General features: G+C 42.6%; 1 protein-coding gene across 6 annotated transcripts in view; it reads left to right on the top strand.

Annotated features, from left to right (window-relative positions):
- The window catches only part of PTPRJ (protein tyrosine phosphatase receptor type J), a 78,639-nt gene extending 69,981 nt beyond the window's left edge, over nucleotides 1-8,658 (top strand). For all 6 annotated transcript variants that reach the window (XM_054826721.1, XM_054826720.1, XM_054826717.1 and 3 more), the window contains 8 exons: nucleotides 403-490; nucleotides 1,278-1,368; nucleotides 2,230-2,303; nucleotides 2,458-2,592; nucleotides 3,001-3,120; nucleotides 3,873-4,033; nucleotides 4,533-4,668; nucleotides 5,404-8,658. In XM_054826721.1, the coding sequence (XP_054682696.1) occupies nucleotides 403-490; nucleotides 1,278-1,368; nucleotides 2,230-2,303; nucleotides 2,458-2,592; nucleotides 3,001-3,120; nucleotides 3,873-4,033; nucleotides 4,533-4,668; nucleotides 5,404-5,562 (964 nt within the window). In that variant the 3' untranslated portion in view covers nucleotides 5,563-8,658. The remainder of the gene's footprint in view (nucleotides 1-402; nucleotides 491-1,277; nucleotides 1,369-2,229; nucleotides 2,304-2,457; nucleotides 2,593-3,000; nucleotides 3,121-3,872; nucleotides 4,034-4,532; nucleotides 4,669-5,403) is intronic.
- The last annotated feature ends 10,332 nt before the right edge of the window (nucleotides 8,659-18,990 follow it).

The raw sequence follows: 18,990 nt of genomic DNA on the forward strand, positions 1-18,990 counted from the left end.
GGAGTCCCACCTGCATAGACTTTGGTAGTTGAGATAAAATACACCAGGGAATGGGGCCGATGTGATAGGAGTGCAGAAGCAGCTGACTGACACCTTCTGCAATATTCTTCTCCTGAAGGATGTGCTATTCTGTCCTTGGTTTAAGAGATCAGTTAAATGCCATGCTTGATATCCTGTCCCCTGTAAACGCAGTTTTGTGGCTGCTACTAACAGTCATGCTTTCATTCTTAGATTCACATAGTGAAAAATACAGCTGCATGTGTCTAATCAACCTTTTTTTCTTCCCCCCACCCTCCCCTGAAGAGTCAAGAAGTAAGTAAAGCATACTTTCTAACACATTAACTGAATTCATGGTTTATTTACCTAATACCAGTTACCAATACATGGCTTTTCTCATTGTAGATCAAAAATGATTAAAGTGGAGAACTTTGAGTCCTACTTTAAGAAGCAGCAAGCTGATTCCAACTGTGGTTTTGCTGAAGAGTATGAGGTATGTGCCCTCAGTGGAGCAAGCTTCATGACAAATATTTTTGGAAAGGCAAATTAGCTTTCCTGTGGAGCATATGCGAGGCTTACTGAAGGGGAAGAGAAGGGACCTTTATTATAGAGATTATTAAGCCACATATGTAAGCCTTCCCTCCCCTGATTCAGCTCCAAATTTAGTTGAAGTGCATGAGAAATACTTCACATCCCGAACTATTATCTCTCCCTGTGAGCTTATAGCATGGCCTGCTGCTCAGAGCTCTCACCAGAGACAGGATCTCCTGAGTCCTTGCCCTAGTCACACTACAGAGTTAGCCTAGGGAAAGCTATTTAACTTCTCTGCACTTTTTTTTTTTGTTGTTTTTGTTTTTCTACACAAGAAGACAGGTCTCTTGCTAGTATCAGTGACTTTTTTAATGTGTAGGTGTGATTCGCAAACCACACCTGTAAATAGCTTGAAGGAGCAATCAGAAACAACTATGATTTGCTTAGTGACCATAACTGTTTTCCTATGAAATGTGCTAAAGCTCAATTGTTATAAGGTACATACAAAGCCTGTCTCTGGGTTTTAAACCATTCCTACAGTCTGTATTAATCCCTTCTCTATCAGGTTTGCCACTGTCACCCTCCCACTCTGTAGAAAGCTGATTTTTATTGTCATTTATCCCAGTTTAACATGCCTACTTTTACAGCAAAGGCCAAGAGTGTTTGGAGTATTTCTCTGTTTCAGTCATGTGTTTCTGTATGATTACTAAACCAGGACCAGGTGCTCACAAATCCCTTTTTTATTGTAGGAACTCAAGTCTGCTGGTGTTCATCAGCCCAAATTTGCTGCTGAACTTGCTGAGAACAGGGGAAAAAATAGATACAACAACGTCTTACCTTGTGAGTTACTCTCTTAGGTTTTGCATCTTCTACTGGTTGAGATTTTAGGTGAAACCTCTTGGGTTTGGCCAATCTGGCTTTAATAGTACCCAGAGGTTTCAGAGAGGGATTAATGTCATCAGTTTCCAAACAAAAGCATTTGGGCTGCTGCTTTCCAAACATCAGTGTATAAGCAAATGTAAAGAGCTTTCCCTCAAGAATGTTCCCTAAAGTTCCCAATCCTTCCCTCAAGAAAGCTCCTTAAAGAACTTTCCCTTAATTAACTAATTTTAATTTTCCATTTGTGAGAAATTTGCGGTCCAGATTGGAAAAAAACACAAAACAAAAACCCAAGAGGTTAACAGTTGACTACAGACAGATGTGCAGAGCTATGAGAATTAAGACCCTGCTGCCCAGCTTTGCAGACAAACTTAAGAGCCTAAGCCCTGCTAGGCTGTTTGTGGGCACCCCAACATAGCAGAGTGTAAGAAGGAATTGGAAGATGAACAGTGCTGAGTACTTAGGGATGCTCTGGAGGAAAAACAATAGCTGCAATGGCAACAGGAGACAAATTGCCTATTTTTTTTCCAGTAATTAAAACTATAGTGAATTTCATGTTGGATTAAAAATATATAAATAGGCAAAACCAAACCATGTTTTAAAAAAAAATTTATCCTGGCCACTCATTTTTCTGAAGGTTTTCATTATAAAAATTCTAAACTACTGCTATTTATGATTCCTAAAGTTATATTCTTACCCTTAAAATGCACATTGTTCTAAAACACCTTTTATTTAGAAACCATGCATTAGATAAGCAGTATCTTCCTGAAAGGTTCTAGTTCTAAAATTCATAATTTTCTTTTCCTTTTTTTCTTTCTGCAGATGATATTTCTCGTGTTAAACTTTCAGATCAAAGCTCTCCAACTGATGATTATATTAATGCAAACTATATGCCTGTAAGTTGCTTCATTAGTTGAAATGAAATGTAATGCGTATTTTTGTGATGTAGGCTTAACAGATCGTACTGATGTTTAAAATTGGCTTTTTAGGTCTCATTGATGCACGTGTGTGTGTGTATATGTATTTATTTTGGTTTTTTTTTCTTCTTAGGGCTATAATTCAAAGAAGGCATTTATTGCTGCACAGGGTCCTTTACCCAATACTATAGAAGACTTCTGGCGCATGATTTGGGAAAAGAATATCTACTCCATTGTTATGTTGACAAAATGTGTTGAACAAGCCCGGGTATGTTTTTATTAAAACTGAACTGTCTCTTGAGGATGGTTCAATCTCTTTTAATTTTGTTGTTACTCTAGTAGGCTGGAGGCTGACTACTTTCTTTTAACAACCATCTGCTTACTGGAAGACTGTTTCCTAAAGTAAATAAGCCAAATTTTTTTAGCTTTTTCCCATTTTTATATCCACTGACTACCAGAATAGATTGTCTCGGGAGGGTTTTGGAATTGCCATCTTTAAGGGTGGGTTCTTTTCCCTAAAGAACGATTTTGGTAGAGCTTCTCCTGCCTTGAGATAGGTCATTGGGAAGGGTGACATGCTTTCTAGCCCTGCTTCAGGTGGCATGTTATTTAAAACTAACAGTCAGTTGCTCCATTGCTGTGTGTAATGTGTCTAAGCTTGTAACTCTCTTCTTAGACAAAATGTGAGCAGTACTGGCCAGACAACCAATCCAAGAACTATGGTGACATCATTGTGACAAAGGTCTCAGAGATTGACCTTCCAGAGTGGACAATAAGGGACTTCACTGTAGAAAAGGTGAGTACCCCCTTGGCTGTTAGCTCTTGGTGTATAAATACCTGTAGAAGTGGTTTGTCCTATCACTGTGACTTCACATGTCAAGCAACACAGGAGTGACAGAATATAATCATTTCACTAAAACTTAATCAAATTCAAAGTGATCTGAGGCAAAAGGTTCAATTTGAGGCTTTGAATGTATTGGTCTGCTTTCTGTGAAAAGTCTGATTTAAAACCTTTCATGCTACTTAGTGGCAACAAGATTTCTGTGATATTTATGTATATGCATTTGTTCATATGCCCTGGCTTCCCACAAGTGTGTTAGTAACATACCCAGAGGTGGCAATGAGTTGTAAGACCCTCCCTGTGGCAGAAAGAGATCTGCCAGCAAAATCCATCCTGCTAATGGGAATTACTGATTGCCCCATCAGTGATCCTGCAGCTCATGTTTCCCTGAGACTTGCACCAAAACTTGTGCTTATGCAGATAGGTGTAATACCTGCGAGACTGAACTTAGCCCCATCTCTGCCAGCAAATATAGTGCAGCAGAGATGATCTTGGACTAAAGTGAAAAGTAAAAGGAAATTATTTCAAAGTATTCTTAACCAGAGCAGAAGGAAGAGGGAAACTGAAATATCATTGACCAAATTGCTGCACAGTTTGTAACAGGCGTCTTTAGTGAAGCTGAGCTTTGCCCAGTACGTACGGCAGGAAGCCCTACTGTTGCTCTGCTGAAGCCAGTTTTCTTCTGTTTTTAATGTGTATTCCTCTAGTCCAACACAACGGAGAGCCACACAGTGCGCCAGTTCCATTTCACTTCCTGGCCAGATCACGGAGTGCCAGAGACAACAGACCTTCTCATCAACTTTAGACACCTTGTTCATGAGTACAGCAGTCAAAATCCAATCGACTCTCCTACTCTGGTGCACTGCAGGTAGGAGGAACGTGTTTGTGTTAGACACACTTTTATCTTGTGGCTTTTTAAAGAACAGTTCTTTTTCAGTGTGATTAAAAAAGAAAACATGAAAAAATAAGTCTCTGCTTAAGGACATGGGCTATTCACTGTGATGAATTAAAACCTTTGCCTTGTGGTTCAGAGATGTAGCAATGCTATGCAGGTAGTAAAGTACATAATACAAAATTTCATTAGAACAGATTGTCTCTCCTAGCCTGCAAAATTTAGCTGAAAAAGTTGGCTTTTCAGATGCTTTTATATGTAATCTTGTGCAAGTGGAAGGCTGGGAAGCCCAGAAGCATGTCCTCCCTCCTTCTTGGTGATGGTAAGAACCACCCCTCTGGACTGCGGAGACTCGTAATACCTGTGCCACTGAAATAATAGAAAGCATCTTACTAGCTTCACTGGCTTTGCATCAGGCCACCGGTGAGCAGGTGGTTGAGAGGAAGCAGTAAGAAGCTTCCCTGTGTCATTGCAGTGCTGGTGTTGGGAGGACAGGGACGTTCATTGCCATCGACCGCCTGATTCAGCAGATCGAAATGGAGAATACTGTGGATGTGTATGGAGTGGTATATGATCTTCGCATGCATCGACCTTTAATGGTGCAAACTGAGGTAAGGCTGTCTGTCAGTCAGCAGCGTGTTTTTCAAATGTGCATAACAGTCCGGGAAAGGTGGATTCAAGATGTAGCTCAGAATTACAGGAAGATGAGATATTAAGGAGCAATCTGAAATTGTTCTTCGTTTACCTTCCCTCCTTCCTGTTTCATCTCTTCCCACAATAGTAGTTGCAGCCAGGGGCTGTGGCACGTCCAAGCAATCTCTTTAGAGTACTTTGTAGGACTGGCATTTGCAGCTGGAAAGAATCAAATCCTGAAAAAGTTGGGGGTTTTTTTGCAGCTTGTTTTGCCCATGTGAGTTTTATCTTTCTGTCTGTGAGCCAGAATTATCTCAAGTCAAGTGGTCTCGGTGTGCATCTTTTCTTTTGTGTTCCACAGGAACACACATGTTCCTACTGAAATTATCGCTTTGATCCAAAAAGGTGTGTGGGTTAACTCAAGCTGCTTTGGAAAAGGCTGTAAAATCTGTCTCATGAAAGTCTGTTAAGAGGGTGTTAGGCATGACAGTAAATTTGACCCTAATTTTTTAGGGGGGGTTGATCAGATGATGTCATGAGGTTCTTTCCAGCCCTATTTTCTATGAACTATACGTACAACTTCTAAAAAATACTCTGTGATGACATTCACTGCAGTGCATCCAGAAACCAAAACCTATACTCAGGAGCAGAATTACTTCCAAAATCAGGTATTTTCTAGAAAGACATTACCCTTTTTCTTTTTCCTCCATCAGGACCAATACATCTTCCTAAACCAGTGTGTTATGGATATTATTAGATCCCAGAAAGACAAGAAAACCGATCTTATTTACCAAAACATGACAGCAATGGCAATCTATGAAAATTTCACACCTGGGCCAGGCTTCGGGAAGGCCAATGGCTACCATGCATAGTCTGGAAGGAACACAGTGTCTCCAGGAGGTGTTATCTGTGCACAGGAAAAGGAGATGTTCTACTCACGCTTTCTGAGATTGTGTGCATTGTCTCACGTCTGACTTCTCCAGTTCTGTCTGCATTCGAAGATGTGATCTACAGGAGGAAAAACACAATGCTGGCAGGAGACGCAGGTTGATAATAAAAAAAAACAACAACCCCAAACAAAACAATTTAAAGTTAACAGAGGAATCTCACTTTTTCTTGGGAATTTAACAGTGCTGATAGGTGAAATAGCATTTGCAGTATGAACAGTGAACTAGAATTTAAATATTAAAATAATAACACAAGCTTTTTATTACAATTTTATATGATTTCATTTACAGACACCAGGCTTGTGGGCTGTTTTAATATATTTAATTATAAGTTTCAGGAACATATTTTATCTACTGTATCTGGTTACTTAGCTAATAGATATGTGCCTCTGTGATTTTTTTTTCCTGTGTTCCTTTTATTTAAAAAAGGAGTACGAACAGCTCCTTCAAATGGACATTTATACTTGGAAATTGTGCCTTTTCTAGTTGCTACTCTAGAAAAAAAAAACAGCAGAGATTCTATTTTTGTACTGAAACTCTTAATGAGAACACAGATTTTTAAATAAGGCTTATGTCAAACTTAACTGTAGTTGCACTGTTGGCAGGACTCTCCAGAAGTTTGGAGGTGACCTTTGTTTTTGCATTTCACCACAAATATCCCCTGCCTTAATGTTTCGGTGCCTCTGCTAGAGGAAAAGGAGTGTGGTCTGTCACTCTGAGCTTTAACTATAGTAAAAAAAACTGAGCAAGTGAATATGTGAATGTGTGTGCAGGGGTGTGTGTGGGTGTGTATGAAGGACAGAATAGCTCCTCCCTGTTCCTGGCTGATATTCCTGTTTTTATACAATTTATAATGATTTATTTAAAGGTGCAATATATGATTTACTGAATAATGATCGCTCTATTCTAATAGAGTTTTACTCAGGTTGGTGTCTTTTTATCATTGTTGTTGTTTTTCCTCAAATATATAAATCTGTGAAAATGTCGAACTAAGGTTCCAAGTATCAAAGCACTCCCAAAACAGATTGACTGGCTTTACTGTTTCTACCAAAACAGATTGCACAAAATTCTGCTGTAAAGACCAATTTCTCAGTTGTTTTAGCTATTCAAAACTGAGATACATCTTACCTGCCTGCATCTCATTGATCTAATGTAATTGTTTTATAATTATTTGCAATATACTGCTGCTGTTGTTTTAACTGGTCCTTTTAAAAACAGAACAAACAAGCCGAAAATGCCTAGTTGCTGATTTTACAAGTCAGGGATTAGATTGGATTTATTTTGCTGGTACATAACTGTTAGACTTATGAAGGCATTACCAATGAAGGACTTAAGTAGCTTGGGAGTGTGTGTCTTTTGGTCTTTGGATCATTGCACTGGTTGCATTGCAGAGGAATATGAAGTTTATGAATTATGCTATAGAATAGCTATAAAGTGGTAAAAATCTTATGAAGGTTTAATAACCACAGTCCCTGGAATTCTGCTGCTTTTTTTTCGTTTGTTTCTTTTTTTGGGGTTTTTTGTTTGTTTTAGCAGAGTTGTCAGAAAAAGCTACAGATACTAGGAGTATATGTGGCATTACAGTGGAACCTGACGACCTCAAAGAATCCACTGTCAGCTGAAGGAAGACATAGGAATTCCCGTTGCACAACTGTAACTTTACAGAGATCCAGAGGAATTTTTTACAACCTGGTGTGAAATTGTGGTGTGCTGTGTGGGGAAAACTGAAGGACAAACCACAGTGCGCTTCGGCTTTTTTGTTTGGTTTTTTTTTTTTTTTGTAGCAGCCACTTGTACGTTCTTGAATATTTTTTTGTCTCTCTCTGAAATACTTTAAAAAAAGAAAAAGAAAAAAAAAAAACAAAAAACCACCAAACATTAATGATCCTGCCCAGCTCCATCCAAACTGGCAGTCCACATAGTCAATCTCTCACCTGGCATTCTTCCTAAGCTGCTGTCAGATGACAAACCAACCACTTGGACCAAACCAAACCATTCCAAAGGAACTGGGAGGGAAGAAAGTCTGCCTCTTACAGTCACATTATTTTTTTTTTATCTCTTAATCTTTTAATTACTGCACATGTGCAGAGCATAGAGCCAGTATTCATTATTCCAAGTCTCCCAAGAATTTGCTGCCTTAGGGTGGTGAATGCTCTCTTGCTTTAGAAGGCCTTTGTTTTGTATAGCACAGAAGAGAGGGAGATGAATCTTCTACGCTAGATCATGTGTTTGCATTATATTGCAGCAGAACATCAGAAAACTAGCTAGAATGGTATGTGTTTCTGCCTAACCACTGCCCAGATACTCTTACAGAAAACAAACGTGTCTGTCCCATTGTTTTGAAGTTGGAAGCAGGCGCCAAATTCTCACTTGTGTCATCACCTAATGAGTATCCATTTTTAATACAACCGGATGCATGTGTTTTCTCAAAAGTGATTCATTGTGAGAAGAGACTGAAGTTTGAAGTAAGTGACCTGCTGATTCCAGGTATAGGTGGAAAAAGTTGGTAAGGCTTAAAATGTTGTAAACATGAAGTTGGCCATAGTGTCAATGTGAATAAGTAGGACATGCCTCATAGGATATCTCTGTAGGAAGAGGAGGATTACAGGTAATACTCTACCTTGTGGATCTGTCTTGGTCAAGATGACTTGAATTCCTGCAAATAACTTTTCCCTGCCTTCTGACGTTCTCTGTTACAGTTGCCAAGATCTGTCTCTTTGGTCAGTGTTTTCTCTTGTTGCTTATCGAAAGCTACCCACTTTCCAGGCTGAAAGCTCTACTGTGTGGAAATTACATCTCCTGCATTTCTGTTCTACTCTTTTTCCCATTTGGGGCCTGCTTAAGAAGGGAAAAATGATGTGTTTCAAATAAGTGACTGTTGAATATCTTGAAATGATGTACAAATTTTATTGTTTTCATATTTGTTGTACAGGAAGTTTCAGCACATGTCTATAATGTTTTTAATGGTTTGATTTGTTTTAAAAAATATAAAAATAACAATTAAAAAGCATCATCCTAGAGCATCTTCTGTCTTCTTTCCTTTCTTGGGGTTTTCTTTTCAGTTCCTCTTGAATAAAATTAATATGCCACAATACCCATTTCATTTAGAAGGGCTTGAGCCTGGATAAGGAAAGTGGCCTTCCATCCTCTAGAGTGGCACTTGGATGTGTATGATGGTCTCTGGGGCTCCCTGCAAGGATGTTCATCTGTCATTGAGACTTGCCTGGCAGGGCCAGGGCCCGATGCTCATGTGTCCTGGCACTTGGTGGCTTCTCTGAATGAAGAGCTTGGTACCAGTTAAAGGAACAATACCTTCATCCAAGGCCAATCAAAAGATTTGTACTCACTGAAATAGCATTGGGGGAGGATCAGTGTTTCTAGGACTCATTTACTTCCAGAAAAAACAAGAGGGAGGACTTTTTTGATCCCTTGAAGGGGATGTTCTGTTGTCAGGGGGAGATGATAGAAGGGGGTGCAGAAATCTTTTTGTATGTTATAGCTGGCTTCTTGATTCCAGATTACCTGAGTAGATGCATATAAAATTACCTCAGTTAAGTCCGTTTTTTCTAAAATTCTTAGTTTCCATTGCTGGTTGCCATCTGAATCACTCCCAAGAAGGATCACATGCCTGGAGGGTGATACTGGAACTCAGCAGCTCTCCAATTCCTCATGGGGTGCTGACAGTTACTTGTAGCATCTTGTGATCCTCCGTAGAAATTGCTGCACTTTCTGAAATGACTGCATGGTGAGATGGGAAGAGCAAAGTGTGATTGTCTCGTATTCTTCCAGTGGGAGCATGTGCCAGCCACATGATGGTTGTCCAAGTGCTCTTGGTGGGACTTGTGCTGCAGCAGCAAAGCTGTGACAATGAACCTCCCAGTGCAGGACCCGCAGCAGGTGACCTCCACTGCCAGGGGCAATCAGCCTCAGGAGACTTTTAGGGAGCAAAATTCCTCACTTATTTTTTCCTTAATTCATATAGGTTTGTTTGAAATACTAGAACTTCAGTCAAGCCAAGTGTTCTGACTGTCATTTGGAGTGTTAATCTGTTCAGGTGGGTAGAGTCGAACCTGTGTATCTGGAACTCGCATTCTGTACCTGTTCTTGTCATTTACTAGTTCTACTGCTTTTGAGACTAAAAAGATGGAGGTCAGAGAGGAGAGGACATAACGTTTCTGTCCTGCTCTTTGCCTCATAAGTGGGATGTAGTCAGAAATACTGCTGCCCTTGCGTGTCCTTCCTGGCTGGGTGTTATGAGGTGCTGAACGGAGTTTGGAGATGAACAGATGAGGATGTTCTCAAGGAAGAGGGTCAGAAATGGGAGCTTGGAAGGGAAAAACACCTGAAAACTTTGAACATTCTGCTTTTCTCAAGCAAAAAGAAAAACCATATTAGTGATGGGAAAGATGCTAGCTCTTAACAGCTCCTTGGGTGACCCGAGTAAAAACTAATCAAAAAATGCAGATGCAATTGCTTTTGTTCAGGGGCAGAACAAAGGGCAAGCAAAGATCAGCGGTTTACTTGCTTCTAAGGTAGGTACAGTGTTCTCCCACTTCTCATGGCGACCGGAGAACTCAGTTTACTTCCTTTTTCCAGATACTGTGGCCCTGCTTCAGGGAGTACCTTTCAGCTCTTCGCATAAGAGAAGAAACCTTGTGTTGTGGAAACCTCTGGCTTTAAATGGTTGCATTTTCAGCACTTTGCACAAGTGCTTACAGAGCTGGTACCAAACAGTGTCTGTCTCCAGTGTTGTGCTTCATTCCATACTCCCTCCTCTGAGGCAAACTCTTAGCCCATGCCAGCCTCCTGCCTTCGAGGGAGGAGGTGGTAAACAAAGCAGAAAACCGGACTTGGAAGTGCCTAACAGGAGCTGTTTCCTGCCTGCTTCGCTGGCAGAAGGGAAGGAGCTGTTTGTGCATCTCACAAGGGGGAGAAGCTGGGAGCCCCTCCGACTGCTTCTTAGATCTGAAGATTCAGGATCCAAGCCTGTTCTTCTTTGTCCCTGTTACTTAGCAGAACCCCATTTATTCATCCAAGTTGCTTTTCCTGGGTTTATTTCATTTTAAAAGACATCATCTCCTGACAGGCAGAGCAAAGCCAGCAAATGAGCTCCTTTCACTGAGAAAAGGTAGTCTAGTTTGATCTGAAGTGAGTTACTTTAACTCACGTTTTACCTCCAACTTTCCAAGTGACCAGGGAAAAGCCAGATTCATTGGAACGACGTTCTGGATGTAATGCTAGCGTTTCATGGACAGCCCTAGTGTATTAATAGCGCTTACAAGAAGATTGCTAGGCACACAAGAGCTGTGTGCTTAGCGTGCTAGGGACAAAGCGCCCTCCACATACCATGCCATGTCTCTGCCCTTGTTTCAATGCAGGGCAGGATGGGCAAGGAGACATAAATCTTTTTGTAAGAGATTTCTGGACTCAGGGGTTTTTTTTTTAATCTGGTAGTTTTTTGATGTGGTGCTTCCAGTGTTGGGAGTGTACTATCAGAAGGAAAACAGGCTCTGTGATAAAGGCTGATCTAATGTCAGCTCTGATTAAGGTATGTATCCACCTAAAAGGTGATTGCTGTCTCTCCAGCAAGGAAACTTAGCCTGTTCATTTCTGCTTTAAGCCTCCAGATGGCACATGATCCCACTGTTCTTTCCAGGGAAAGCTTTTACTGCCAGACTGGTCGTTTTATCACTTCCTTCCCAGATTCCGATAACCTCCCTTCTTCCTTCTCCCCACAGCGCAGGTGCAAAGCCTGTCCCCTCCAACCCTGACCCATGTCAGTGGTTACGCCCAGGCTACCGTACCAGTGTAAGGCTGTCTCCCTGCCCACAGGGGCTAGGTATCTCATCTATAGAGCACTGTACATCTGATCAGATGACTTTTTTCAGCAATAGCCTGACCATGCTAAGTAATCCTTTGCTTCCTTGGGAAGTGCTCTTACACTTGAGTCCTGCCTGATACCTACACATTTTCTGATGGTGCACATAAGCCCAAGGTGTAAGGACTCTGGCTCGGACCAGCCTGGAGCTGGTTATTCAGCATTGTTGGCTGTGTGCTCATTTCCCAGCTTATCAGTCTGCTCCGCAGCTGTTCCCAGCAATAATGGATTTATAGGATTGCTGAACACAGTGCAGATACATCAATAAAGACAGCAAACAACAATGTGCTTGCTCATACTGCTCAATATGAATAACTGTTAAAAGGCTATTTCAATTAATGGATCTGTTTATGTGTGTGTGCATAACACTAACCATGACTCTTCTGTGCCTTTTTTTACATAGGTCCTTAGGGAGGTTTTAAATGCACCTTTTAAAGCATCCAGCAACATCTGCTGAGTTACTTTGGCTTCTTCCATCTCCAGCCTGAAATACAGCGAGATTTCAATGCAAAGCTCTAGAGATATATATTTTACAAGCACAGCTATAATGGCAATGGGCGTGCGAGGGAGCTTCAGCAAATGCTGTAAATCTACTGGAATATGTAGCTACAACTACTCAGCTGCTTACAAACCCTTCCACTTTTGAATGAGGAATAAATCAAAACTAGAAATAACACTTGACATCCAAATGTCCCATGCTCATCTGTCAGCACCAGTCCTGTGGAAGATCTGCTCTGACCTGGGTCTGGCCCAACTGTGAATGGCTCTCAGCTGCTGCCCCTGGCCTGAGTGATGCCCCAATGTTGATGGGGACAAGCCAGGTCAGCACGTGCTGGAAGAAAGCTGAGCTCTGAAGGCCAGTTGTAGGCCAGTTACCAAAATACTGAGAAAAATTTATGAACAATAAGGATCAATCAAACCTTTAAAACCATTGTAATTTAATAATAAGCCATGTCTAAAGCTATTGAACTGTTTTTCCTCTGTGTGATGATCTCCTAAAATGTGACTGAGATGCCAGCAAAATAGATTTCATAGTGTTAGCTGCAGTGAGACCATCAATATTTTCATTTGTCAAGCTCACTGCCAGCATGTTAGTACCAGTCACGTTAAGACACTTGATGTTGCCACTTGGTATTTTGAAAATGAGCTTTTTAGGGTTCTAGAATTCATTGCCTTCAAAAAATGCCACCAGAGAAAGATTTGAACAGTTCCACAGTACCTGGGAAAAAAATCTTGGGGATTTCTTTCCATTTTATTTTATTCACCATTTGGACATTTTTCTAAAGCAATTTAAAATAAAATGAACGTTGACTGTTTCTGTCAGGATTTAAGAGTATATTCCATTTTCACTTTGTAGTCAAGGGGACTGAAATACTGAGAAATCCAGAGAAAGCACCAGTTTGTCACATGTGGAACATGACTTTCTCTTTGCTCCCCTACCCTTGCATGTCAGACGAGAGAGGGAATGGAGGCATATCCAGAGCAAACAGCTTGTACAGGGCCTTGACAAACTGAACTTACTTTTTTTGAGCAAAATACAGTACCCAGTTAGAAAATAGTGGGACAAAGAATAGGGAATCTGAATATATATGGATGTCAGTTGGTAATTTCCCTTTAAACTCTCTGGAGATGGTAACCTAAGCTATCTAGAACTGAAGACAAATTACCGTAACACTGATAGCTCTCCTATATGTAAGGTTTTGGTTTTGAAATAGTTCAATACGTAAAAGACATGTATTTTCCCCCACAGTGTTCTCATAGCTGATTTACAGATTTGAGTTAGGGCCTAATTCTAAGCAGCTGTGGAAAGTATATGCTTTTCCTGAAGAGTGTTGCAGTGAGCCATCCACCATGTGTATTTAGGTACTCTTTTTCTTTTTTAAAAATTTTTGCCTCTAGCCAAGTTATTCCAATGTGATGTAAGTGTGCATGGCTGGGTAGGCTGAAATTTTAGAAGTCAGTCTGAGGAAGGCAAAATGTTATTACAAAACCAGAGCCTTAAGGATCTCTCAAAGTCACCAGCTTTAAATGATATTAGAAGTACATGGAAGTATTATTCTATAGAATATGGCCAACTGGTTCCAGATGAAACATGATTGTAGTCGTTATTTATTATGTCAAGTGATCAATGTGTAGTAAGAGATTTTACTAGGTAGAGCCAGAATCTATGTGAAAACACAACTACTGGCACCACGGTCTGCAGAGGCTGCTCTGCACTCAGACAAAACATGACATAGGAATTTTTCCCAGGATTGGTCTTTCACTCAGTGAACATTTCAACTTTCAAGAACTTTGCTATTTAGTTTATTTTGGAAAAGGTAGGATGGCTCTGGGGAGTCAAGCTGGCTGCTTTCTGTGCTGGGGACAGAGCTGCTGAGGAGGGAAGGACCATCTCCTGATGAGTTTGCAATCAATGACATGACCAGAGACAGGAGATAAATATAACCAGCAGCTGAGTGAGGCACGAGACAGCAGTGTGATGACCATGGTCACCCTAATAAGCAGTATTTGCAACTCTCTACCATTTTCTGGACTTTAGATAAAAAATTTTTGCAAGACATTTGAAGGCAGTTTTGCACAATGTTCACAAGTAGTTCCTTTTCAGCAGAACAGGTGGAATGGGAACAAAATCAGAGTGGTTTGTGGGCAATTCAAAGCCTGGACGATGAATGTTGGTATCATTAACAAAGACACACAATTACCTATGAAATACCACAAAAAGGATTTTCAAAATGAATTGACATCTTCACTAGCAGCTGTGTTGTGGGGCTGAATTGCTTTCCTATGGGATGGAGGAAGCAGAACATGCTTTTGCTGTGCTGGACCTGAGGGGCTATGGTGGGGAAAACCTGCATGTTTCACTGCAGGTGTACACTGCAAATGTTTGCAAAAGGGAGGCTGTGGTGCCTCTTCTTGTTTCACACAACAGAGAAGGGAAAAAATAAAGCATTTCCACATAGTTAAATAATTCCATTGCAACTAATATAACATCTTAGTAACCTGGGACTGTACCAGAACCCAGCAGGCAAACAGCAGGGTGAGATTAGTGTGGGTCTCTCATCAACCTCCACAGGGAAGGGGTCGTGCTCTAAACTGATAGTAGCCTTTTGATTTTGCTGGTGTGTAAGGTGGCCCACAGTCAGCAGCAAACTGCATATGCTTTATCAAAAGTGCAGTCTGCTTGGGTGGAGACTGTTTCATTATTGGTGACAGACCTGGCAAAAGTCCTTTGAAGTGAGAGTCTCAGGATGGCTTGGTATTCACATATGGGGGAATCAATTGACTAATTACAGCAATAAATAACCTCTACGATGAAAGTGAAACATAAGGTGGGGGTCAGAGCCACACAGTCACAGGCAGCAGGTGTGAGGGTGGCCAGGCTGGGGGGACTTGCTGGTGCTACAGACCATGGGTGGGGGAAGAGACGTTTGGGGTAAATCAGTCATCTGAGGATGTGCCTGGCTTTTCGATCTGGTTCTTGCTATCCAAAGCAGCTGAGGGGCCACCCCAAGAAGTCGCAGCAGATAGAGCAGCATTTCACTGTGGTGCCCTGCCAGCTTTGCAAAGGAGCCAGCAGGGCTCCATGTCCCTGGCATGGGCTGGTCCCCAGGATCAGCCCAGGGCCCTCTGCATCAAGCAGAGCCATAGCACAGGAAACTAGGAGATACAATACGGCTACAACGGATGGGAAAACCCAAAGTAACTCATACAGTTAACTGAAATGTCAACCACTTCTAAATGACTTTACAGCAAAGGCAGAAAGCAAACAGAAAATGTGGTGGTGATTAGGGTCTTGCACACCTGGGCAAATCCCTCCACCCTGGAAGCTGTTTTAGTTGCAAGGAGGGGTTTTTGAGTAGCCTGAGTATGGCTGCTGTCTCCAATCCTCCCTGCTCCACTGATAAACCAAAACCAGGCAGGCAGCCTGAATGCAGCCACAGGCCTGCTGCCTGTTAATGGCTGCGGGGAGGACTCATTTCAAAGGGAGGAAGTCACAGCACCCAGATGGATTCCCCTTTGGCAGCAGATGAAAGCTGTGCGGTTTCAGAACAAAGAGCTTGATTTTTGCATGTAGGAAATAAGGAGATCAGTTGTGTAATGTTATGCAAGCTGGAGGGGAAGCCTTAAAAGTTATAAAAAAGCATATTATATTTGATGCATTTGCCAGTGATACTGACTGAGGCATTCTGCACTAACTGAAGTTGCAGCACAGTGCAGATGAGGGAGCTGGGCCAGCAGAACAGTGGTGACAACAGATTTATACCTCTTCTACACTGCAGCACATCACTGTTACTAAAAGGAGGAGAAAGGATTTCTTTTTCAGCAGAAATCTGTATTTGTGGCTGTTTGGAAATGGGGGCTGGAATAAAATGCAAGCAATAGTTTCTGGTACTTAAATTACAGAATCCAGTAATAATTTCTTACTTTTCCTCAGTTTGGCTGTGCGTATGGACTTCCGTGCTGGGGAACTGACTCAGAAGGACCAGGGTGGCATCAAAGGTTTTCTTCTAAAGAAGGCTTCATTGGCTCCTACGCATGACCCTGTTGAGCACATACATGAGTTAAAGCAAAACTCCTGTGGCATTGGCAGTTGAGAACAACTTTTAAGATACTGGCTCACAGAAAATACTACTGTGCTGTACATAGTACTTTATTCCATGGGCTTATACATAAAAGTGCCCTGAAAACAGTGGACTAAACACAGAGGCGGTACTCCTGTGGGAGCAAAGACGTACCTGCCACCCTGAGGGAACATACCTTGAGGCATGGAGACATGGAGAAACCTGAGTGCACTGCAGAGAGCAAAATGCACAGGGAAATTGTCCATGTTGCCCACAGAAACACATACAGAAATCTAAAGAAGCATAAATAGTGGAGAGATAATCATAAAGCTAACAGGAGAGAAAAGAACAAGTGCAAGGCTTGTAGTTTGATAAACAACCATATGCAGTGAGTTGACCTTAGCCAGCTAGAGACCCCCACCCAGCTGCTCTCTCACCTCCCTCCCCAGTAGGATGGGGGAAAAAATAAGATTAAAAAGCTAGCCATGACAGCCCCTCTCCGCCCTCCCTCCTCCTCACACCTTCCCGGGGTGGCAGAAGGGGGATCCCTTCTCCAGCAGTCAGAGCCCTCCTGCCCCTCTTCCCTCTCCGGCCTGACTGCCAGCAGGGCTGTTCCTCACACTTTTCCCCTCTCTCCTCACTGCCCGTGCGGCCTTGTGTCCTTTCTGGAAAATGTTTTTGCTGAGGTGCTCCCAGCTCCGCTGACAGGCTGGGCAGTGCCCTGTGGTGGGGCCACTGAGGAACTGGCTGGAACCAGCTGGGTCCAGCATGGGGCAGCCCCCGGCCACCTCTCCTCACAGTGGCTGCCCCACAGCCCTGCTGCTGCCAAAACCTGGGCACCAACACCCAGCGTAGACCTTCTTGCTGCCACGCTGCCTTTACACCCGGGCTTCTCATCTGACCTGGCCGCTGTGTCTAATCCACCCTGCTCCCTCCACTGCTCCGCACAGGACAGGCACGGCCCTGCAGCCCTCACCTGGTCCTGAGGGGGCGCCTGGCCCTTGTGTCACCTAGTGGGTAGGTCTCCCTTCTTCAGACATTTCCCTCCAAATAGAAATGAAGTGAAAACGTTGCTGAGAGAAACAGGGAGTCCCATCCCAGGCAACAGTGTCCTTGGGGCCCACCACGGCTGGCATTGCCCTGGGGCAGGTGGGAGGAGGTGTCTCCTCAGGGCCCTCGGTCACTTTGGGGGCTGAGGGGAGGTTGTTTCAGACCTCACATTGGGGCTTCTAGGGCACATGTTGGTGACTGCACCACCTTTTGGGGGTACACTGGGCTCTCCCCAGCGCACAGCACCTGTTTGAGGGGCAGGAGGGTTTTTAAGGAGCCCAAAGGGAGGCTGACATTTCCATGCATCAGCCTCCTGGTCTAACACAGTGCTCCTGTGCCTTCCCAAGGTCTGAACCGAACCAGTCAGTAAAAAATGCAGGACTTTGGTTTCTCTGGCAGAAGTTAGCAATGCCCAAAGCCAGGCTGGGCTGCAGGCTTACATCCTTGAGAGTTGGTGGTGATGAAGGGCTTGAGTTGATGAATCGTGCTGATTGATCCTAGTGCAAGTGGAAGGGGAAAGGGGGCGAGGATGGAGGGATTCATGAATAATTAAACACTGAGACAGAGCAACATACATAATGCATGATAAATTAGTCCAAGCACAGCAGAGGAAGCATGGGTAAAGTTTGTTTCAACAGGCATAAAATGGGATGTGACAAGGTATTTATGCCAGAACAGCTGTTTGCTAAAATTTTTCATTTATTTATACAGATTTCCTCTCCCTCACAGTTAGGGGTTCTGCCTAGGCTGGGACAGAAATCAGCAACTGAGCTGGAAAATAAATTTGGTTCCTGCTGGGTCCTAGTCCAGCACACTCCCCACCTGGGAGATGTCCCTCCTTGCTTAGTACTAGACTTTCCTATTTGATAATCTGATGCAGTATTTCCTGTGCTGAGAGTTGGCCTGGTCGTTTGGGCTGCAGTTTGGTTGCAGTTAAGGTGGTAGGGTAATGCTCACAGTTCCATGGAAACTGAGAGACCCGTGTTGACTCACTCTAGCCTTTTCAGATCCCAGTTTCCCCAAATGTTTTCTTCCTTCCAAACTATATTTGCTGTTACAACATAAATTATTTATATTTTAAGATGGTCCGTTCATTACAGATGGTAATGAGGCAGCCAGCCAGAGGGCATCGACTCTATACTGCAGCGTCAAACTGGTTTAAGGGGGTGTGTAAATAAAAATCCAGTCCATTCCTTTGTTTAAACAAACCTGGCAGGTCTGTTTAAATTCAGTTTTCATGTAAATAACACTAAAGCTGCATTGTTAAACTTGCAAAGTTGCTTCACCTGAATCAAAGTGAGTTCTGAGCAATATGACTTTTTTTTTCACTGTGAATCACTTAAGGTGTCCCTTCCTGTGTTAATGGATAAGCTGGGTATCTGTCACGATAGATCACAGGGCACAAAACACAGAAGGTGTTTATTATAGATAGCTGGTTCAGCTACTCTGACACACAAAACCCCCAGCTTTGATACAGCTGGTTTCATTCCTTTTGCTCATCGTGGGCTGCACCTGGAGTAGGATTGTGTGAAGCCACCACTGAGCCTTTCCTACCATTCCTGCACCCTTCACACAAGGGTTTATTGAAACACTGGTCCTTCAATTTGTCTCTCCTAAGCTCTGCCAGCTCCAAAGCAGCCTACCCTCTTAAAGGAAGGACCACTGGATGTCATGCGTGCTGACCTGCCTGCTCCAAGAAAGGGTTTCCTAATTCCCACAGATGTAAACAACACACTCTGCAGGCTGCATTTTTCAACTCTAGGTCTGATGCATGCTTTCTGGTGCATATTGCAGTTCTTTGCCTAGAATTGCACTTGGATTTTTTCGTGTTTCGGGAGGTGACAGAACAATACCCTCAAGCAC

Source organism: Grus americana, chromosome 5 (assembly GCF_028858705.1).
Source record: "Grus americana isolate bGruAme1 chromosome 5, bGruAme1.mat, whole genome shotgun sequence".
NCBI classification, from domain to species: Eukaryota; Metazoa; Chordata; class Aves; order Gruiformes; family Gruidae; genus Grus; species Grus americana.